This window comes from Poecilia reticulata, linkage group LG9 (genome assembly GCF_000633615.1).
Source record: "Poecilia reticulata strain Guanapo linkage group LG9, Guppy_female_1.0+MT, whole genome shotgun sequence".
In the NCBI taxonomy this organism is placed as follows: domain Eukaryota; kingdom Metazoa; phylum Chordata; class Actinopteri; order Cyprinodontiformes; family Poeciliidae; genus Poecilia; species Poecilia reticulata.
In genome coordinates this window covers 31,428,010-31,451,900 of record NC_024339.1, presented here as the reverse complement: position 1 = coordinate 31,451,900, position 23,891 = coordinate 31,428,010, and the positions used below count along the sequence as shown (strand labels likewise).

The window sequence follows — 23,891 nt, the reverse complement described above, 5'->3', positions numbered from 1 at the left end:
AAGTCTTAAACAGTTTATGTTCTACGGCAGGCGTGTTTCATTTTGGGCTGTATAGAAAATCTGACTGTTCTTAAAGGGCCAGTTCTGCCAGAATGTATTGATAAAACCCATTAAACTGTTAACAGATTAATAAATATTTGTTTCTGTGGGTTTTTTTTTTTGTAATCAAAATAATAGATTTTGTGGCGCTAATTTATTAATATTTGTAAGAAATGTTTACGATATTTTCCTAAAATTTTATATTAAATTTGACTTTTTATTCATCACCATATGAATCACGGAGTAAAACCTGACATCAGGTTGAGGCAGCAGTTTTTAAACCCGACGTATTACATCAATTTTGAGAAATATTTTCAATAAAATCGGAAAAAAGTGGGGATCTGTTGATTTTGTTTTGCAGTTTTGGTAAAATCTCCAAATTATTGATGTAATTTGGAGTCCAGAGGGCCACAGAAAACCTTTCGGCGGGCCAGATTTGGCCCTCGAGCCTTGAGTTTGACTCATGACGGCAGATATTTTTGAGTTTTAAAGTTTTTAGCTGAAACTGAATCAAATGATTAGATAATTACTCGGTGTGTTTTATTGCTGGTGACACTCATTTCATCTCAGTAATTCAAGTCAAAAGGTGAATGTTGAATATATTGATTTATCACAGTGATCTGTTTAGAGGATTTATGCCTGTTGCTTTTTATTATAACTCGTAAATTATGTCTGTCTGACACAATAACACGTTTTACTGGATGATAAATTGTCCCAGATGTTATTGCGATAGATGATAATATTGTTGTTTTGAGACAATCTACAGGTAATATAATGTCCTAATTAAAAAAAAAAACACATTCTCAAAGATCAATAAACTTTAAATACTAATGAACATTTAAGACTGGAACTGGAAAACATTTTAAATATTCAAAATAAATAAATAAATGAAACAAAAACAAAGAAAATTAATTTTGAAGTCTGTAAACAAAACTGTCCTTAAAAATGGTCAGTTGAGACCAAAGCATCAAACTGAAGACTTTATGATTATTAATGTAATTAACTGATTAGTTGCGACAGGCCTCTCCGCTCATGGAAACCTCACATTCAGAAATCCTGAGTCTGAGAGAAAAATGCCAGCCTGGTAATGATGTCATGTCCTGTTGGTGACGTCGGTTTTTCGTTTGAGGCTTCGGTCGCTGCGACGCTGATGGTTCTGCAGCTTGAGTTATAAAATGAGCGCAGCCATTCAGTTTGACCCCCGTTGACCCCCAGACCTCTGTGGACTCAGTCACGTCTGCAGCACTGTGACGTTTTTCTGCAGGTTTGTCACTAAAAGCATTTCAACTCTGTTCCTCTCCATGCGTCACCTGAAACACATTTATCGTTTGTCTGATCGTGTGTCTGACTCACTGCTATGATGACAATGTTTATATCCTGAAACTCTGTTTAGACACGACGTCTTTATCAGATATAAAACATGGAGAACTTTTTATGGAACCAACAAAAAGGTGCAATAATGTTCACTTGACAACTTGAATTAATGGAAAGTAAAAAGTAGCAAAAAGAAGAAAAGAGGAAAAAATGAAGGAGAAAAGGAAAAAGGGGAGAATAGAAGAGAAAAAAGAAAGTAAACAGAAAAAATAAATAAATTTAAATAACAGCATGAATATCCAAAATGTAAAAAAATGAATATAGAAAAAAAACATACAAGTAAATTAAATTTATTATTTATTTCAAACACACAACCAGAACCACAGAAACAACCACAAAGGTTTAAACTTCAGGTTATTCTACCAAACCTTCATTTATGGCAAAAACTATTCAGATTTCTCTGCTGTGCTTCATGGATGTTTTAAAATCAGTGAATATCTCCACAGTAAACCGTTTTATAATTTTATTTTCTCAATAACCAGTGTGCTGATCTTAATAATTATTTTTCATCTGTTGCACCTGTAAATACTGCATGGATATTTAGGATGCGTTCACACTGCAGCCTGAAGTGACCCAATTCAGATCTTTTTTATTGACGTAATGCGACCTGTGTCCGATCTTTTCATGGCAGTGTGAACAGCACAGGTCGGATTCTTTTCGAATGTGACCCATAACCGATACGTATCCGATTCAAATGCGACCAGAACGTTCAGGTCACTGATTCTCAACAAATCTCACTATTCTGCGTCCTGCAAGCGGGAAGAAAAACAACAACCATGACGGATTATGTGAGGATTAAGTTGCTAATTTGCTGCTCCGGTTGGACAACAACTTTAAATATATAAGCTAAGCTCCACCGTTAGCCTCCATGTTTACTTCCGCAAACACTGAGCTCTTCTTCTTCTTCTTCTTATGGCGGTTGGCAGAACACTGAGAACGATGACGCTATAGCGCCCTCTACTGCGCATGCGGGACACTTTCAGGTCGTTTGCCCGTTTACACTGCAGAACACATACAGGTCGCAGTGTGAACGCAGCCTTATATGAAAATCAGTTTTTAGATAATCTTTATCAGCATGTTTAGCAGTTTAACACAAAGCCATACCATACCATACCAAACCAACTTTATTTATAAAGCACTTTAAAACAACCACAGCTGATACAAAGTGCTGTACATTAAAACACAGCATAATAAAAATAAAAATAAAAACTCTTACAGTTTAAAAACAAAACATACACTCTAAAACTAGATCCCGCAGGAGTTAAAAGCCAAGTAAAATAAATGGGTTTTAAGACGAACTTTAAAAGTGGACAGTGAAGGGGCCTCTCTGACCTGCAAAGGCAAGTCATTCCATAACTTAGGACCTATGACAGAGAAAGCCCTGTCCTCTCTGAGCTTCCTCCTGGATCTTGGTACCTCCAAGAGCAGCTGATCTGCGGACCTGAGTGACCGATAAGGTACGTAGGGGTGAAGAAGCTCAGAGAGGTAAGCCAGGGCAAGATTATGCAGTGATTTAAAAACAAACAAAAGAATTTTAAAATGAATCCTAAAATATACAGGCAGCCAGTGAAGTGAGGCCAGGACAGGGGTCACATGCTCCCTCTTCCGAGTTCCTGTCAAAAGTCTTGCAGCTGCATTCTGAACCAGCTGCAGACGTGAGAGCCAAAGCCAGACAGAAAGAGTGTGTAAGAGCTCAGAGAAGTAGATCCAGACTCAGTCCTGTTGTCACAGAGCTGAAACCCAGAGGTGGAGATCAGGTCCACGTCCACACAGCTCAAATATTTCACCAGTGACAGGAAATACTGACGCAAGTCATAAAGTCATAAAACTGAACCGTCTTCGGCCCAAACCGACATCAGACATTCTTCTCATTGTAAAGGTTTAATAATTTACTCGTGTTAATGTTTGATAATGATGCAATAGCTTGTACTTTATGGCTACATAGCATTTAACTGGCTATAATTGGCAGGTGCAGTTATTATTGTTTTTCCTGCCAGGATCACATTAGTTGTTCATTTTTATGAACTCACTTCACGAAAAAGAACATAAATGATTTTGTTTGTGGTTTTCTTCTCTCCCATACACATTCTGGAATAAACCAAATGCAAATGACTGGCTCAGTTATTGTGTAGTTTATTTAAATGTTTATTTAGTTCTCTACATGAGAGCCAAACCCATCAGGGTGACGGTCCATGCAGCTCTGCGGTGGGAATCCTGCTGGATCGGAGCCAGCGGCTGTTTAACCTGCGAAGTGACGCAGTTCCTCTGTCTGCAGCCAGATGAGGAAATAAAGAGGCAGCCGATGTTAAGCAACTAGACAATGAGCTGGGTCAGGAAAACCACTGGGAATTTTGTTTTTCAAGTTAACAGAACCACAAAGTCACACAGAGCCGCTCAAAGACGTAGGAGGTTAGAAAATGAAACGGGAGAAAATTTGGAATTGCACTTGATGAACTTTTCCTGAGGCAAAAAGTTTGATGTCACTTTATTTTCTCTCTTCTTCAGAAGTCATCTGACGGTGTCTCATGGTGTTTAGTCACATTATAAACAAACTTGAAAGGCGAATATCATAATTTTGACAAGTTTTTCTACAGTCCCAAATCTTGAGTTGAGAAAATTTGCAAATAAGGAAGAGAGAAAATAAAGGCAAACCTGAGCTCTGCCACAAAAACCCATGAAGCTTCACATGAAACACCAAACTGGACCAGCAGAACCCATCTGAGCGCAGGAGGCGAGTTAACCAGAAGATTTCAGCAGAAATGTTTAAGAGGAGAAGTTTGGAGACGCAGCAGAAATTAATAAATAAATAAATAATAATAATAATAATAATACATTTAGTCTGCTTTAACCAGAGTTCATTTCTCTCTCTGGTCCAGATTTCCTGTGCAGGTGTGAAAACAGTCAAACCAGCTCTGATGTGGACCAAACAACCGGACCGAGACCCACGTTTTGATTTGATCAGAATCGATCCCATCCAAGTCTTTTTGGACTTCACGAGCTGCCGTTGCTGGGCCGCGTGGTAAAAATAAGCTCTTCATGTTGCTGACGCTGCTGCTGCATGCTCTGATTGAACTGGAGTTGAACCTGATCTGCTGTTTTCTGCTGCATCTCGTCTCATTCATCCTGCAGCAGGTTTTTCCAGCAGCATTGAAAAATGACAAAAATCCCATTGTGAAGCCAATGTTGTATAGAGTGACATTCATGACGATTTTACAGTTTTAGCAGCAGCACAAATGTGAAACAAAGATGCAAAATGCACAACTTCCAAAGTTTGTTTTATTCGGGTCTGTGCTCCGTCCAATAGGAGCAAAGATCGTCACCCTTTATTTATAAATTATAGTCTGCTTCCAAATGGCACAATGTGAAAGCAAACCGCACCAAACAAATAAAATAAAGTCCGTTTGGTTCGGCACAAATAAGCAAACCAAAGGATTTTCCTGGTGTGAACACATCCTAAAACCAAACCGTGGCAGGTCAAGTTGTAATTTACCACAATGAAAAACTAAAAAACTAAATCCTAACTTCACAAAGGTTTTCCAGAAACGTACAAACTGGGATCAGGTTTTCAGTTTGAACAGAAGGGAAAGAACAATGTTACTCTGATGAAATGAGAGAAAACGACTTGAACAGAACTAAATAAACACCAAACTCAGTGACGCTCGTTGGTATGTTGACAGATACCTGACTGAGTGTAAACAGGAAGTGATCCGGTGAGATAAAACACCATTAATGGCTCTGAGTGGAGCAACAATAAACAGTCTGCAACCAAATGACTGCAGCAGAGTCTCTAACGGTGAATCTTCTAGAACTCCTCCTCGAAACTCCGGAAGCTCGGTCCGTCAGACTGACTGGAAGCTTGCAGACATAAAAACTCAGGAGTGGCTCAGAGATGCATTCCTGTCAGTCAGCTCCTGGAAACGGAGAAAAGGACAAAAAAAACCTGGCGTGACGAGCTTTCAGGAAAATTTCCCCCAAACGCTTGAAGCTGCAGCTGAATCCTCCTGTAGAAACATGCTGGCCAAACAGTGTCGCTGCATAATTAGTACTTTGACTACATGAATATATGTAATTAAGATCTTAATCATTTGCAGGTCCGTTTCCTGAATATTTTTGGATATGGTGGTTAAATAATTAACATCATCCATCAGAGGCCGTCTCAAATGGAGATTTTATCTACAAAGGGAGGAAAAAAGATCTAAACCTACTTGGTACATGTCAGTTATCCGAGTCTAATCCAAGTCCGTCAGTCTGTCATCCAAGTTCAGGTCAAGTTTCAAACGATTTCATGAAATAAAAAATGTTTTCATGAACTGAAGGACCTTCTCATTCCACATTCATCCACCAGATCACAAGCCTGCAACTTCCCCCACCTTCCTCGATCCAGATTAAGGACCATGGGAGATCGGCCATTCGCTGTTGCTGCCCCCCGTCTCTGGAACTCTCTCCCGGATTATTTGAGAGCTCCACAACCACTGGATGCCTTCAAAAGAGGCTTAAAGACTGTTTTATTTAAGCAAGCCTATTCTGCCTCCTCATGATTTATATGATGTTGATTTTATCTATGATTTTAGTCGCACTGTGTAGCACTTTGAGATTTTTTTCTAATGAAAAGTGCGGTACAAATTACATTGATTATTATTATTATTATTATTATTATTATTATGAACTCCAGGAGCTGTAGGTCCAGCTGTTGGTCAGGAATCCAAGGCTGTGCCATTTGTTAAAAACATTTAGTAATTATGCTTCAATCTTATAATATTTAGGACAGTTTTTATCGTTTAACATTTTAAAAAACACTAAAAGGTGATTTATATTATTTTGAAAATAAATCAAATGTAATATTTACCTGACTTTATGAAAAATATCAGCGATAAATCCTGACTTTTTGTTGATTTGTTGAATGTGTTTTTTTCTCTGTATTGACTTTGTTCATTTCTGTCTTCATGTTGTTTATAACTTCGTTTGTATCACTCAAAACTTTCTCTGGAGGGTTTTCTTCTCACGCTGAGCTGGATATTTTTAAGAGTATTGGGAAACATTTTACCTTCATTCTCACGTTTAGTAAGTAAACAAATTCTAAACTTCTGAATGAGCAGAACAGTTAGTGCTTTTATTTTGATATGTTCAGCCGGAAGTCTCTTTAAAATCTGTGTAATATACATATTCATGTCTATGGTATTACATTTAGCATCCCGTTACTCCACTAATTGAATTTATGTTTGAAAAGTCAAATAGCACAATTATTTGGTTAATGCTAACGCTAGCAAAGCGCATCATGTCCCACCAGTCCTGGTCCAACTCCACATCCAATCAGACCCCAAAGTGACCCAGGAGAAGAGCGTTGATCTATCTACCTATCTATATAACACATACACACATTTTAACTTTTAATCTATCGGGTTGTACATTTATGTAAAACTTCTTTTGGAGCTGCTGCTAAAATCTGTTGTTATTTATTGTTTTAGATTCACTTCTAGTGCTTATTGGTTAAACTTTGACAAGATTAACCAGCAGGTGTTTGTACTCCTGCTGCTTTGCCAGCTAGTTGTAAAACAGCGGAAGCTCATGAAGTCAAAGAGCGAGGTATTATTTACTCTCAGCTGTAAAACAGAACCAGCCCTGAAGCTTCGCATGCGTGGCGTGACGAGCCCTACGTGTCACAGCAGGTCTTATTGTTGCTCTAACTATTTTGCACTCAATTTTGCAATCCGCCTTAGTAAGTACAAGGTTGCATCACCAGCGAGCGAAGCAGTGAGCCGTCCCACTGCTTCCCTTTAAAAGGCCAGCGGTCAGCTCAGGCAGGCAGAACATCAGCAAACCCAGCAGCACAGCTTCTCCTCACTCGCCTTCTTCAGGTAAACTGGCCTTTGCTTGTTGGAACTTCAGCTGCAAAGCTAAACTAGGGTATTGATGTAGCTTCTGCTTGAATTTAACCAACATTTCATCTTTGGTCTTTTTTCTCCCCACAGAACTTTGATTTTTTTAAATCACAATCCAGATGGAGTCCAAGAAGAACTGCAGCATCAGCCAGATGTGGGCCAAGAAGATGCCCAAAGGAGTAGATTTGGAGATTTCCCATCAGCCCCCATCCATGAGGTGCGTCGCCAACCTGATCATCGCCATGGAGAGGCTGAAGTCCGGCATGGCCGAGTCGGTCCTGAGCCCCGGCTTCAGCGACGAAAGCCTGCTCAGCATCATGCTGGAGAGCGTGGTGGAAGGTCAGACTCTACTTTAGCTGCAGTTTTCAAATGATGACAGCGTTCAAGCTGTGTTAGATACTACGGACGCACCGACCCAGTACCGACACCTGGGGTTTAGAATCGGCTGATACCGGTCCGATACAGAAAAGCAGTGATGAACTGACTTATAACTAGAGATGTGAATCTTTCAGCAATTTGATTCCGAAATGATTTTTCTACTGAAATGGTCCAGAGATTGTATTTAAATTATTTGACTGAAAAGAGAAAATAACATTAATTTTAAGCCAAATGTTTTAAATAAACATTTGCTTACTGATTTGATACAGTATGATTTCACACTTTAAACAAAAATAGGTTTGTGCATAAAATTCTGTAACTTTAATTACCAGTGCTATGTTAGCTTAGCTACCTACCTTTTTCTTAAATTAAAAAAAAATCTAAATATTCAAAATTAAGCAGACTAAAATTGACTTTTGAGCTTTTTGAATTGATTCAGAATTGAAAAAACTCTGCACCAATGCAGCACATTTAAATACAATCAGCAGGTCAAACATGGAAATACGACTTTCATTTGTTCGGCCCGAACAGCCAATGTAAGATAAACAATAAAGAAACTGAAACTGAATAAAACAATAAGGTGACCACGTTGGTCAAACATGAAAAAATAAAAACTGCAGCAAACCTTCTATCCAATGATTCGGAAAGCGCAATTAGAAATTGCTCCATCTTTAATAAATAAAACAGCAAACTGACCAGGTGTGTACTTCTTCATTTAGAGAGATTCATCCTTGAGAGGACTTCAGCTGGACCGGGTCAGTTCACCAGGAGGGAAGAGCATCCCTGCACTGTGACGGACGGGCAGAAAAGAAGCCTGGTTCTGGTCCGGAACAACATGGAGCTCCTGGCAGTGATGCTGCAGGGAGGCAGCGGCAGCCTCAAAGGTAAAACCGCATTTCAATTCTGCAAACTTCCTGTCAGATCACATGTTTAGACTTTGCACAACCTCAGTTTTTAATTTTAAGCTTAAACTGAAGGAAAAAGGAGTTAAGATGCAACTAACTTGATAGTTTGTGTTACTTAGACATGTAATTTCAAGGAAGCTTTTAGAAAATATAGAGAGCACCGCAAAACCCAAAACCTTACCAAGTATTTTTGATGTAGTTTCTAGTGTAGTTATCCCAGCACACTTGAGATCAGTCAAAACTAAAATAAAAGTAACTTCTCAGCATCATACAGGAGCTTGTTTTAAGTGAATAATTACTTAATATTGATGAAAATGTATCCGCTTCTTTGGCAGATTGTTTTTGATGAGTATTTCTTCAAATGAAGTAATATTGGAAATCTTTTTACAGATTGATAGTAGTACTTCATCAGATTAATCTGCTACTTTTTAAAACAATATTATGGAACTACTTACTTAAAACAGTCTTCTAATTCTTGCTGAAACGTTTCTTGTAAGTTAGTTTTGTTTTATTCCGAGTGTACTAAAATACAAGCTAGACCAGAAAATACATTTTTAATATTTTGTATTTTTGCTGTGAGGATGACTTTTCTTCACTTATGAACATATTTTATTGATTTTTTTTCCTCAGTTTACCTGAACATGGCGACTTACATTCACCTGACTCCCGACACCGGGCTGGGCCAGCCTGTGGTTCTGGGCATCAGAGACACCGACCTCTACCTGTCCTGCCACAAGGACGGCGACAAACCAACGCTGCATCTGGAGGTAAGCTCCGCCCACTAACCCCGCCGACAGGTGATCTGCAGACATTAAATCACCTGAAAGGTCCCGTGAAAAACTTTCTGACTGATCTTCTTTGTTGTTTCTCTCCAGGAAGTGGTGGACAAAACGAGCCTCTCTGAGATCAGCGCAGAGAGCGACCTGAGGCGCTTCCTGTTCTACAAACGGGACACGGGGAAGAACGTCAGCACCCTGATGTCCGCTCACTTCCCCAACTGGTTCATCAGCACCGCCACCGAAAACAACCGGCCGGTGGCCATGTGCCAGGAGTCCGCCTCCCGCTACAGAACCTTCAGCATCCAGCGGCAGAGCTGAACCCGGCCTGCAGGGGGCGCTCAGTCTGCTGGACGGACGTGTGCGTGTTCAACGGAGTATTTTACTGTATGTACCAAGTACAGAAAGTATACTGCCTAATGTATTGACTTTGTCAAATTTTTACACAAGGTGGCGCCATTGTGCCGTTCAAAAAGCATTATTGTGTAAATATGGTTGGCTTAATATTTGTAACTTGATTTTTTAATATTTATTTATGTATTTATGCAAAATTGCTAATTTTATATTCATGATCTGGAAACCGGCTTGCTAATCACTGTTTAGAAAACATGCAAATATATTAAATAAAGATCCAAAATATAATTTATTTTATGTGTGTTATTTACAGTTGAACATGTACAGAGTGAATTTAAAACATACTTATAATGCGTTTATTCTCCTGAACTTAAATGAGAAACAATATATAGATATATTTTAATCAACATCTACCAGCTTTAAACTTTTGAACCTGCCATAAATTTTAGTGGAGCTGATTTTCCATAAAGAAAGGTCCAGTAGGATTTACCTGACATTTGTTTTTCAGTTGCAGAAAACCTACAGAGTATCAACAGTAGAGCTGAATCAATGAATCATATTAATTGTGATGAATTGATTACTCAAATAATCAATAATTAACAAAAGCAGTATACAGACTCAACAAAATGGCAATTTACTGAACAAACAACACAATCAGAGCAGTAATTAGGGCAAAACTGTACAAAAATGAATCATATTTGCATTCAAGAAGAAAAGTCTTCTTTGGCTGTAATGTCATAATGTTCATAATGTTCTGCCCAGAAAAGCGTCAGTTTTAGCTTCACCTGGTTAAATTATGTAAAAAAAAAGAAAGAAAAAAAAGGTAAAATTCTCCCATTAAGAACCATTTGCATCCAATTAATAATCCGTTAATCCAAGAAAAATAATCAACAGATAAACTCTACACCGTATTGATGTCATGCTCAGCGCCACCTGCTGGTGGCCTCACCAGCATGCGGGTCAAGTGTTTGCCCACGGACACAACAGAGACAGGCAAAGTGGGGATTCGAACCGGCAACCCACCGATTACGGGACGATGCCGCCATCATCCTAAAATGTAAAAAGTATTTTTTAAACTCCTGATTCATCCTTTGCCACGGCTGATCAAGCGGTGGTTAAAGGAATGCTATGTTGTTGTATTTTAGGTAATAAAATGTTTATGTTCTTCTTTTTAAAAAAAAAGAATTGAAATATTTTTTTAAGAATCTTTTAAATTTTAATATAAATTAATTAAAAGCAGGATACTGTGTAACAGACGGTGATCAGTTAGTGTGCATGTCAAGAAGCTGCCGCTAGATGGCAGCAGATCTCATTTATGTATCTGGGTTGGCTGGTCTGATAAAGCAGATTCCTAAACTTTGCAGGCGGTGACAAACAAAACGAGAAATTTCAAAAGGTTGCAAAACTGCGAACACAAACAGGCCTGATTTTAGAAACGGATCAACAAAGACATGATCCTACATTTTTTGACAGTACGAGAATATTAAATCTGCACTAATATTTGAGCCACAGTTAGTTGTCTACTAACATCTACTCTTTGTAAGTTTTAAATTTGAAACTTAAATGTGGGAGTTTGTGAAAGATAAACTTACAGTGGTTAGTTAATTTTGTCATATCTCCAAGAGTTGAATAAACGCCTTTTTTGCAGAAAACAGTGGGAATGAAAATGATTTCCCTGCTTGCTTTGTGGCAGGAATCTCGTGTTGCACTTTGAGTGAGATGGAAGTTTTACTTTGACTTGCCTCTTGAGGTTAATATTTTCACACATTACTAAACTTTGTTGAAAATAAATGTTCCTAATTAGAATGCAGTATGATTTTTAACAGAATGCTCTATTAGATGTCTTACACTTTCAAACTGAATCAATTGTTATAGTTCTTGTAATTTGAAATAAGTAGATACTATAACTTTAAAATATGATATAAATATAAATATTTAATAATATAGTAATGTAGTAATATAAATAGTAGCATTGCAATTAAAGCAAGAAGATTGATCTAATTGTTAACTTAAAAAACAATGTTTAAACACCTTGTCTCTTGCTGTTAAATCAACTTGAACTTTTCTGTTAGATTAAAAACCTTTTGTTTCCTTCATCCTAGATGCAAAGAACTACTTTAGTTTGATGTTTTGTTTCATCCACCAGGTCCTTACTTACTTTCCTTCATAAATTCAGAACAGAATTTAAAATTCCCTTTCTCACATATGAAGCCCTTAATAACTAAGCTCCATCATGAATCAGAGATCAGATTGGTCCAGATGTTCCTATCAGAACCCTGCAGGTTTACTGGTGGTTCTGCCTGGTTCTGCCTCTCATGCCTCATTCTAAGGGTTTTCCTGACTTTTCTCTGTATTTATGATGCAATGCCTTGCGCTGCTGGATTCACTTGAGGTTGAATATATAAAAAAATAAAACGTAAACTGGACATTGAGTTTTGCTTCTCAGAAATGTGAACTCAAAATACACACACACACAAACATGTTTTCTAACTTCTTCACAACGCTGGTGACGGAGGCATCAAAACAGAAACTAGCTGCCAAAGGAAACATCCAACTGTTAGCCAAGAATCTCAATGAGGAGACCTGAAACATCACTGTGGTTTATCAGCTGTTTGTTGAAATGCCAGCGGTTAACCTTCAGGGAATCCTCTCATGAGCTGCATCTGAATAAAAAGGTTATTTGAACATCACAAAGGCAGGTCAGTAGGTGCTGTCAGTAAAGCAATTAATAAAAAAAAAGGCTATTAATAAATAAAATGCTATAAATAAATTCACAGAAAGAAGTGCCAATGAAGAGTGACATTTTAGACAGTTGAACTAACCATTCTTTTGACAATGGTTTTGACATGGTACTAGTTTATTAATGTGTCATCAACTTCATAAAGATGCCGCAGCGACAAATGGAATAGAGTATGTGCTGAAAAATAAATAAAAAAGAGACTGTTTTCCACTGCCGGTTGTATCATGGAAAGAAAAAGCTCCTCCTGACAAACTAAGATGACAGGTTTCAAAGGTCAAAGTTTGATCAGCTTTGTCAGGACTCTCCAGAAGAAGAGCATTATTTAGTGTCTGTGAAAAGGTAAGTAAAAAGATGAATAATTAGCCTTTAATTCAAGAAAGTTGTTACTGCGGATCACTAGCACTACAGCTGACTTAAACATAGAAGCAGAGATATAATGAAGTCACACATCTCCATGCACTATTAGAAAGCAATAAATGCACTAAGTATACAAATGCACACTTTTTAGATGATCAATTTAATACAAATTTTAAAAATAATGTATTATTTGCTGATTTATAGTCTATCCGTGAGATACAAATAGAAGAGGTATGAGGGGTATGAGTACTTATGGATTGCACTGTATACAGCAGCATCAGTTCATGCACAACCAAAAATGATTAAATAATCTTCATCCATTTTACATAATTACTCTACATTTTGTATTTGTATATATTGAATCACATTTGTTTAATTGTTCAGCTGACTTATATCCATAAAATGCAATTTAATTGAGCTCTGTAGATCTTGCTTTGTGTGTCTCATTTTTATCAGATTTTTATTTCATGAACCTTGACAAATATTATCTATCACAGGCTAGAAGCAGATAGCGTTTATTATAACAAAAACTCCCAAATTTTGTACAAAATGTTTTTCATCGTAAATGCCTTTTTAACATGTTAACTAATTAAAGTATGTATGTGTTAATTTTTTTATTCCGGAGCAAAAATGCAAAATCCCATAAACGTCTGTCCTCATTTCGTGGTTTGTTTACATCTTTCCCCCAATCAGCACAATATTTATGCGCAGGCGTATTGTCCTTGGCACTATTTTTCTTTTATTCAAACGTTCAAACTGTCCAATCAGTGAAGAGGAGGAGAACACTCGCGGTAGTTTCAAATGCGGATGCGCGAGCTCAGTTGTTATGGACACAGTTTAACGTCTGATTATTCTGCGCTTCTCAAACTAAACTCTTAAAAGTTTTTAGCAAAGTGGAAATAAGGAAGTTAACGTTAGTAAATATGGAAGAGAGTGAGTCGGCACCGTTGCTTTCCAGAAAAGGTTGGCAGGTTTAATTTGTAAAAACGGCTAATTTACGCATCTGTTTCGGCTTGTTTTGGCTAGTAGATAGCTAGTGAACGTTAGCTGAAATAACTGACACGTTACCTTATTGTTTTCTTCTTTGTGTTTGGATTCACTCGAAGTCTGAAACGATGGTTCTTTTTAGATGTGACTTTGTTCCATACTAATACTGAAATAAACAAGTTAGCACAATGCTAAACGAACTAACCAGTAACGATTAAAGTCTACAGTGAATTGCTAATTCACTGTTAGCTTCTATGTGAGCATTTGAGTAAAGGACTATTTCACTGTTTTTTTTTTTTATTAAGTCCACTTTAAAAACAATTGAAGTTGGTCCCGTTTTGAAAACGGCAACATTATGAATCATAAAATTTGACCTGGATTATTTTATGCATCATAAATATTCATAAAATATTTCTAAATGTTTTTGTGACCCTAATCTGTTTGTGGAAACGAATAACAAAGACAACTACACTGTAGGGTTTGTTCCACATCAGAACCCACCTACTATTTTTTATGGATGATTTATTGATCATGTTTATCAGTCTATGCAATATTATCATGTTTGTACAATATGTTATGTTGTCTGTATAATATCTTCTTATAATGTCAGAAAAACGTATTTCCTCTCTTAGGTTCAAGCTGCTTTTCTTACTTTCAGCAACTTTTTGATGATGTTTTTCTTCACATATTCGGTTCTTAATTTTCTGACCCATAACTTCATCAAGTTTGTCATTTGTGGACCAAGTTGCTTTAATTTTTTTGTATGTATGGATTGCTTCAGCTGTTACCAATATTTGTTATGAATTATATTGCAAAGTTCACATTAGAAATATAACTGATGATGGGTTTTAAAACTTATTTTACCCACAGCATCTCTAGCAATTAAAGTCTAAAAAGATTGCTTCAGATAAATGTCATAATTGTCGAATAAATAAATTAATGAAATCTCTTCGTAGTCTGAAAACTTTGAGGAATGTGCCAAATTTTGAGAACATTTTTCTCACTTGAGGAGCATTCATTCCCTCAAGTGACCCAGAGATTTGTGGAAGTAATGCTCCATGCAGAGACCCAACCTTTAACACAGTTTATAGTTATTCAGGTAGGAGGAGCTGAGACAAACATAAGCTCGTTAAGTGATGAGAGTTTAAGCCCAAATTATTTTAAGGCTATCAGTAAACATCCATTTTCAAAGTAAAGTTTGGAGCTGCATTGTTTTAGAATAACCAGACTTTTGCCTTTGCGTCACAGAGTTGCGGAAACGGAAGCTGATGGAATACTTGGCAGCAAAAGGAAAGCTGAAACCTCCAATCGTCCCGTAAGCGTAAAAGTAGGAATGCCAAAAATGTTGCAGTGAGTTGTAATGCCAGAGGCCCTTTAATTGTTGTTTTTCTCTTCAGGCAATCCCTCCCCTGGGATTCTCGCAATCAAACGTCTGCCAAAACCTCTCTGAAGGTAAGGTGTGTTCTTGCATAAGTGCTACAATTAACTCAAAGGTATTAGCAAACAGGAAAAAAATTTTAATTTACTTTTACTCAGAATGGAGTGTCAATAAACTCAAGCATTCTGAGGTTTTAATTTAAACTAGGACTGCACAATAATATGACACCAACATATAATCATTTCATTATCAGTGTGCAATATTCATATTGCAAAAGAGTGTTGGGAATGCAATAATTGTTGGCAAGTATGTTGATCATGCCACCCGAACCACAATAAAAACTATCAAATATAGATAACAAACAGACTTGTAACATTCACAAAAACAGGTAAAATTAGTGAATGTTAATTATTGTATTGCCTTTTTTTACTCAATTAAAATGTTTCTGTTAATTGTTGTGATAGTTAATTAAATACATTTATATTGCAAACAAAATAAACATTTTCAATTTAAAAACCCTTTTTGCTGATAATTTATTGAATAAATAAGACGCATGAGCTCAATAACAAAGACTTTTATTACTTTAAATGTGTTGTTCAGCTTAGTAAAACTGAATAAAGTGCTGTTTCCAGTGTTTCAGGAATCCCTGATCATTCATGGAACTTCATTAGAAATGTGTAATGTGTACATTCACTATTACTGTTACTTGTTTTTATGGTTGATTAATGTGTCATCACCAACAAAGCCATTGCAGAGATCAACTGGATGGTGTACGTGCTGAAAAATAAGTAATCAAGTTATTTATTTTTCACAGGTTGCTATGGGAAAGGAAAACAAAGCTCCACCCGACAGGGTCAGGTGGCACAATTCAAAAGATAAATCTTTGGTGCCTCAGCGCAGTCAGGATCCTCCCAAAAGAAGAGGACTGGGTGTCTCTGACAAAGTAAATGTGACAAATGGAAAACAAACTGCCATTTGCTCATCATCCAGCAGCGTGTCAGCACAGACAAAAGTTTATCAAAATCCCCTGCTCAGGAAAACTTACACCGTACTGTCGTCCAAATCCAGTTTCACCCCAGCTGCAACTCAGAAAAATCAGCCTAACACAGGGAGTCGAAACCTGAGCAAGGTGCAGTTAAATGGACGTTGTACAGATGCAGCAAAGTCAGAACCTAAATCAAGCATAACCTCAAGTCGGGCCACGTTATGCCCACTGGAAATGGTGAGCAGTAGGATTAGTACTGGCCCGCTCGTTAAGACTAAGACAGGGCTTGTACCTGCAGTGATCCAGCCAAGGAATCCAAAATCAAACGCATCACATCCACCTGGCTCAAAGCGTCAGACGTTCACTTCCTCCGCTGTTGCTAAGAATCCAAAGGGCAAAGGGCAATCCAGCAGAATGTCATCGGCCTCTGCTTCCCAGAGGCCAGCTCTGGTGAATCCTACAAATTCAAGAGCTGGGAGTAAAGCCGGAGCTCAGAACAAAGCTAAACCTAAACCGCTTCCTGTTACACAAACACAACCAACTGGAAGGAGCCAGTTATGGACTGGACTTCGCTCAGCTGGGCCTTCCAAATGCAAAACTGTCAAACCAGAGCAGAGCGTGTTAACCGTTAAAACAGCAGGGCAGCCTGCTCACACATCTAAAGCTCAAGTAAAGAAAAACACTCAGTCTGTAAAAGCTGATGCCCCAACATCCTCAAGGCCATCAATCAAACGCAGCTCGACAGCCGTCAAGACAGATGAGAGAGTTTGGTCTAAAGATGGAAGGGAAACGAAAACGAACAGAGACACACAAATCATACAGAAAACATCTAGAAATATTCCGTCAGTGCATGCGCCTACAAAATGTACAGCTGCTGCGCGGGGGTACAGAACCGCACCGCAGCCTTCCAGGTCCATCAGCCTGCTGGGCCGGGCCGCAGCCACCAAGACGCCAAAGGTCACGGTTAAAACTGCTCCCCAGACTGAAGTAAAGAAACTGACTGCTGCGCAGGAGGAGAGGATGTAAGCCAAATGTAGCACTCCTTCTATTTGTTTGAAAAAAAAAGTTAAAATACAGAGTTAAATATTTAGCTAGCAATTGTTTTACATTTGGTTGTCAGGAGGAAACTCCAAGAATGGCGAGAATCGAAGGGGATTTCCTACAAACGTCCTCCGATGCCAGTGAAAGCGCCGGCCCCGCGCACCGTGTCCGTTCCTCAGCCCTTCTGGGCTTCCATGGAGCTGGAGGACGAAGCCCACTCTGTGGTCTGTGCCGTGGACCGCTCCCTGGACGACTGCATCAAGTTGCTCGCCGAGGTAAACGGGGAACTGGTGGGCATCTTTTTGTTCATTTTTGTAAAATTTTAGGTGGATTCTAAGGCTGAAGTGATTTATCGTGAGTCATTTATTGAAATAATTTACTTTTTCAGCAATCTATTAATCATTAACTGGAGGGTTTAGACTCAAAGGCCATTTGCTGAAAGAACAACATATTCAGAGCTGTAATTAAAGCAAAACTGTACAAAAAATATTTACATTTTGAAGTTAAGATTAAAAAACCCTGTGAATAAATTCTACCCAGAGTTCCTCAACTGGCAGTTAAATCTGGTTCAAATTCTGTTAATTTGAAATTCAGCACCTTTTGTTATCCAATCATTAATAAAGCAACATATCAATAAGTCCAATAGAAAGGGCTCAGATTTTCACATGTTGATGTCTAAATATATATTTTTTAACTGTAAATGCATCTTGCTACAAATGATCAAATGTTCTCTAAAGGAATACACATTTTAGGTAATTAAATTGAATTATGTATTTGCATTTGCTAATGCATTTTTAATATTGCATAAGAAATTTTTAATCCGATGATTCAATTAACCATCAGAATAATCAATAACTAAAACAAACCTTCACTGCAGCTCTTGTTGTTTTTCCCATGAGAAGCTGTAATTTCACCATAAGTCATGTGATAAACACCAATAATAAGAATAATCTAGCGAGGAAAGACATCATTTAAAGGAAGCAAAGTAATGAATATCACTTTTTAACATGTGTAGAGGCCTGGAATTGGTTTGTTCAAATTAATTTAACAGAAGAAATATGGAAGAAAAACCTGATCTACAGTTTAGCTTCAATGTCTGGTCCATGTGGTCAGGGCTGCCCGGCTGACCGGGTGGAGGACGTCCTCTCACGGCTGCCGGCGGTGACTCAGAAGTTCGCCAAGTACTGGATCTGTCGAGCCCGGCTGATGGAGCAAGAGGGGAACCTGGACGTTCTGCCCATGTTTGAAGAGGCTGTTCGAGTTGTGTTGGAGGTGAGCAGCATATTTCACTCTCACTGGAACAAAGCAGTAATGTTTGAATAGGTAATTGTGACTGGAGCACATTATCATCTGATCGACTAGATGTTTTCCATCGTCAGTGGCATCAGTTTATTTTGTGCTTAGCTGTTTTATCCATAGTTACATTCAATTACTGCAATGTTTCCGACCATTATCCTCTGTTTCCTGGATAAACCATCCATCTTCTGGTCAGTCACTGATATTTAGATGCCCGATTAATTTGGTTTATACCTATTTGCTTCTGTAGTAATTATAGCAAAAAAGTTACATAATTAGCAACAGTAAGCTGACTATTGTTAAACGCAGCCCTCAGATGCTTGTGGCGGTAGAAAGGATCAGTGAATAAGAGCCGTTTCATGTGCAAGTACCGACATGAAATCGCCCATGATTAAATAAATTGGGGGCAGATCAATCTATGCACCCTAAAAAGACCCTCCATTGTTGGTAGATTATAGATTAACAATCCACCAACAATCCCTTCTGTAAGAACAATCTCACAATCCTTCTTACAGAAGGGATTGTGAGAAGGGGTTACAATCCCTTCTTCTCCACAGTCCTGCTAAAGACCTAGTTATTCTATTCAGGTGGTGCAGCAGAGGCACATCTAAAGGTTGCAGGGCAGCAGGCCTCCAGGACTGGAGTTTGACAGCATTTAATATGAAACACATTAATATGTTCAAATTCACAATTGTTACAAAGCAGTTTTTAATGGCTCACCATCGATCTGGTGAAACACTAATCGCTTGTGTTAAGGAAATAACTAAGTCTTACCTGAGCTGAAACACTGAGTCAATCAAGAATGAAGCTAAATGCATTTTGATTATTATTTTATTAAGAAATTAAGCAAAGAATATAGCAATGACTCCCCTGGCTCGTCCAGGGAAGTGAAGAAAAGATTAAAGTACATCACCTTTAATATCCACCAGCCCTCTTACAAAGAGGTGAGAAAGGGAGAATCCCACCAGTTTTAGTTACTTCACAACTCTGGTATTCACACCTGCAGACTGTGACCCTGGACGGGTCAAACCCAGTTCAGAAATACCCGTTATTATGTGTTTCCAGTGAGCTGCCTCCAACATGAAGGGTGCTTTAAAGCTAAAATTGATGGCTTGATTGAAACAAAACAAAGTTTGACATAACACTTGTTTGTGTTTTTTGTTTCTTTGTTTCCTCAGCCAGTGGATGAACTGCGGACTGTGGTTTTTGACATTCTGAAGAAGAAAGACGAAATCCAAGGTAATGGCGTTTCCATGGATACAAAAGCTGGGCTGGTTGCATATATAAAAAGAATAATGTGTGAAAAGACTTCACATCCCGACAGTTCACAGCAGCACACACGAGAAAATAACCGAAAAAATCTTCTACATTTCAAAATTATATCATTTATGTTAATCACGCTGAGGGAACGCTAAGAAGTTACGCTTTGAAATTTAAAGAATAAAGTCATAAAATTATGAGATTAAAGTCAGAATAATAAGACTAAACTTCTAATATAATGAGAATAAAGTTGTAAAAATATGAGAATAAAGTCATAATATAAAAAGTTGTAATATTGAGACTTTATTTTTGAAATGTTGACTTTATTCTCATCTGCCGTGAAGCGGGCGCTGTACCGGTCCGTYGTGGTGAAAAGAGAGCTGAGCCAAAAAGCGAAGCTCTCGATTTACTGGTCTATCTACGTTCCCACCCTCATCTATGGTCATGAGCTTTGGGTCATGACCGAAAGAACGAGATCACAGATACAAGCGGCCGAAATGGGTTTCCTCCGCAGGTTGGCTGGGCTCTCCCTTAGAGAGAGAAGCTCGGTCATCCGGGAGGGACTCAGAGTAGAGCCGCTGCTCCTCCAYGTCGAGAGRAGCCAGTTGAGGCTCRGGCATCTGGTCAGGATGCCTCCTGGACGCCTCCCTGGTGAGGTGTTCATGTCCCACCGGGAGGAGGGGGAGACCCAGGACACCTGGAGGGACGATGTCTCTCTATGGCCTGGGAACGCCTTGGGATTCCTGGAGGAGCTGGAAGAAGCGGCTGGAGAGGGAAGTCTGGGCCTCCCTTCTGAAGCTGCTGCCCCCGCGACCCGACCCCGGATAAGCGGCAGAAAATGGATGGATGGATGGATGGAGTTGCTTTCACCTCAATGTTTTCTCCTTTTTTCTTCCTCAAGAAAATGAAAAACGGGACGATGGCTCTCCGACCACGGAAGCGTCTCCAGACTGTGGCAACGACCCACTGATGACTCCTAGACCTGTCAGAGTTCTCATCACAGGAGAGAGAGGAGGCTCATCCGTGGTCAAGTACAAGATCACTGCGACTCCCGGGTGTGTTCACATTTACTTATGACGTTTAATCATAATCAGTGGTTCTTTGCTTATTTGTGGATAATGAATTATTTTTTTCTTAAAATAGAAATATTTAACACAATAAGCACATTTTTTCAATTCAAAATATTTTGGTTATTCATTAAATACAAACATTTATATTCAGATGATGCTTGGAAATGTATATCTACATAATCGTTTAGACTTAGACTTATTTTACAACAGCCCTGGTCCGCCTCCTCCTTTTGGAGCCGTCTCTGGTTCGCTTGGCGTTCACATATGATTTCAAACTGGTTCACTTTTATAATGTGCATCAGAGTTTGATAACACATTGACGGTTTTTATGCAAACAGACTGGAGTTGTATTAAAGACAGCTGGTGGGAATGCAGCCTTACATTTGGGTTCAATCTGTTGTTCATCCGCCTCTATAGATATAGATACAGCTGGGTAAAGTAACCAGCAGATTTACTAAATTAATTTATTTGCAACTAAATTGAATACAAACGTTACATATTTCTAGATTTTACCACACGGGGTTTCTGTCATGTAGTTTTATATTTGGACGTGTTCGGTCTGTCAGAGACAGTTTTGCACTCTGACATGCGTCTTCCACTGCACAACTGTTTCTGCTGCCGGACAGCCAGCCGTCTGACTAGCAGCTGCTGCCGTCTGCTTCAAGCACGCCACGCTGGTTCTGGCAATACGCATTCGAACCGAATACATATTGCATCCATTTCGAATGCAAAGCTGGTGGTCTGCAAAACCAAGCGTCAGCACTGGCTGCAGCTTCAAACTGAAGGTCAACATGACGTAAGATGTCAGACTCTGCTTTGAAGAGGGACTCCCAAGCAGATGAAGCTGTTTACTTCCCCTACATGCGCTTCAGAACTGCGGTGTGCTGTAGAGCCAGTTCAGCCACTGGCATTCTGCCACAGATTGATAGTCAGGTCCTGGATCTCCACCCCACACTCAGTCTGTGGTCTCACAGGTGGCCTCCATGACAGTCCTTCACTGTGGAGCCTGTGTGCACTGGCTTCTGCTAAATGTTGGGCTTTAGATTTACTTTTAGTCATGGAAAGAAAATCAGCATGGAAATTCCTTTTTTTCCCCAGACAGATGCAGTAGTCTTTGATTGGTTTATGTTGAACTGACACGTTTCACTCCTTGTTTGGTAACTTTATTTGAAGGGGGTGAATAAGACTGACATGACACTGTTATAAACATGTCATAACACCTGTCATGAACATGAATAAGCCTTCATGAATATTTATGACTGTTGTCATAAAGCGTCACTCAGTAAATTATGACACTTTTAATACAAAGTTGACATTATTCAAAATGTCTTTGTTACGACAAATTGACATTAACCAATAAATCATTACTGTTTAAACTTTACCTTTAATAACATAGTTACCTAATTTTTAAAGTGCAGTCAGTAATACTTTTATAACAAATTTATATCAGTAATGATTTCTTATCAGTCTTATTCACCCCTTCAAATAAAGTGTTACCCCTTTCTTTTTACTTCAAAGACAGTTTAACCCAAAGTTTAAATTCAGATTGAGCCAGAACCATGGTGATTAAACTGTCTAATTTGCACTGAAAGACACATTTTCAAAAATTCATCTTGGACACGCTACTGTCACTGTGCTGGAACCGTCTCGACTGAAACCAATCAAACCAAAGTATGAGGAGGAAACCATACGTGTAGAAAGTTGGCCGAGCAGAGAAAGGAAGGCAGACTGTTTTTTGTTGTAATAAATATGTATTTAATCAGTAAAATGTCATAAATTATTTCAGTTATTGATTGTATTTCCTCCCTTAGGGGTCCAGCAAGTCAGCAGAAGGAAGCAGTCAGGGTCAAAGGGCAGGAGGTCCGATTCTTCACCCCGGTTCGACGGTCCGTGCGAATCGAGAGATCGTGTTTCCGATACCCGCCGTCGCTCCAGGACCATGACGTCTGTGTGAATTCGTACAGTGATCTGATCTCAGAGGAGGGCGGAGAAACCAGTGAAGAAGAACCGAGCTGCTCTGGTAGCAACACACCCATGTACATTTACAGACAGAACGAGGCACTTGAAGACAAAGTTTCCGTCAAACTCGTCCTTAACGACAGTTTTTAAATTCATCAACTTACTTCGTCACACCTTTATCATTTTTAAAATAACAGACAGACAAAGGCTGTCTGTAGTCGCGCTCTGTTACGGCCCACATGTTCATATTCGCAGATAAAAAATTATTTTTGTGATTTTTAAACTCAGAACTTTGCACTTGAACCAGTAATCATTTATTAAATCTATCTGTACAGAAGGGAAACTTTGATATTAGGTCATGAATCCTTTTTTCGTTCTGCAAAAAATAAAAAAAAGATGTAAAAGTGTAAAAATAAAATCCTTATTTCTTTTTTTTTAATCACTGTCTTTTTACTAGAATTTGTTTTACATCCAAAAAAGGACCTGTGGTTAGAGAGGAATCAAACTCTCACAGGATGAATAACCATCCAATAACAATAATTATCATGACTAAACACATCATCAGTATCAATAGTCATTATGTCCGATAAAATGCTCAATAATGTCACTGAACTCCGGTCCAGAACCTCCAGGCTGAGCAAGGTTGGTGTCATGACTTCTCGCTCTTTGGTTTCCTAGCAACAACAGGCTGAGTAATTTGTGCAGGCCTGCATGTTTTGCCATGTGACTCAGAACTGCTTCAAAATAAACAGAAGGGCGTTGAGTGAAATGGGAAAATAAGAAAGGTCACATCATCATTTGGTAATAGTTCAAATATTTAAAACAAGAAAACGAATCAATTATTATTTATCGACTGATATTTATTTTATTTTTTATTTCTAAGTAAAACATCTTGCCACTTGTTAGCTGATTGACGGTAGACTGCATTGGTTGATTGATTTACGCCGCTGCAGACTCCTGGCAGCAACATGGACCGGCGGACATGTTGTCTGCGGCCGGAGCTGCTCGGTGTGGAGCAGCAGAACCACGAGCGGCGCCAGAAGTTCGTCAACCTTCGCAGCAGAATGAGCGGTATGTCGCAGCTGTGAAAGCAGAACGGCTCCGAAGAACGGA

At 38.7% G+C, this 23,891-nt stretch overlaps 2 protein-coding genes across 2 annotated transcripts; both read left to right on the top strand.

Moving 5' to 3' along the window:
- The first annotated feature begins 7,119 nt into the window (after positions 1-7,119).
- On the top strand, positions 7,120-9,993 carry LOC103470686 (interleukin-1 beta-like). Its single transcript, XM_008419315.2, has 5 exons — positions 7,120-7,268; positions 7,383-7,631; positions 8,390-8,554; positions 9,206-9,342; positions 9,451-9,993. The coding sequence occupies exons 2-5, from the start codon at positions 7,412-7,414 to the stop codon at positions 9,670-9,672; spliced, it is 744 nt and encodes a 247-aa protein (XP_008417537.1). The 5' UTR covers positions 7,120-7,268; positions 7,383-7,411; the 3' UTR covers positions 9,673-9,993.
- Positions 9,994-13,587: 3,594 nt separating this feature from the next.
- On the top strand, positions 13,588-23,215 carry ckap2l (cytoskeleton associated protein 2-like). The gene is made up of 9 exons (XM_008419316.1): positions 13,588-13,765; positions 15,038-15,104; positions 15,187-15,241; positions 15,982-17,174; positions 17,273-17,468; positions 18,307-18,465; positions 19,668-19,728; positions 20,651-20,804; positions 22,631-23,215. The coding sequence occupies exons 1-9, from the start codon at positions 13,726-13,728 to the stop codon at positions 22,926-22,928; spliced, it is 2,223 nt and encodes a 740-aa protein (XP_008417538.1). The 5' UTR covers positions 13,588-13,725; the 3' UTR covers positions 22,929-23,215.
- The last annotated feature ends 676 nt before the right edge of the window (positions 23,216-23,891 follow it).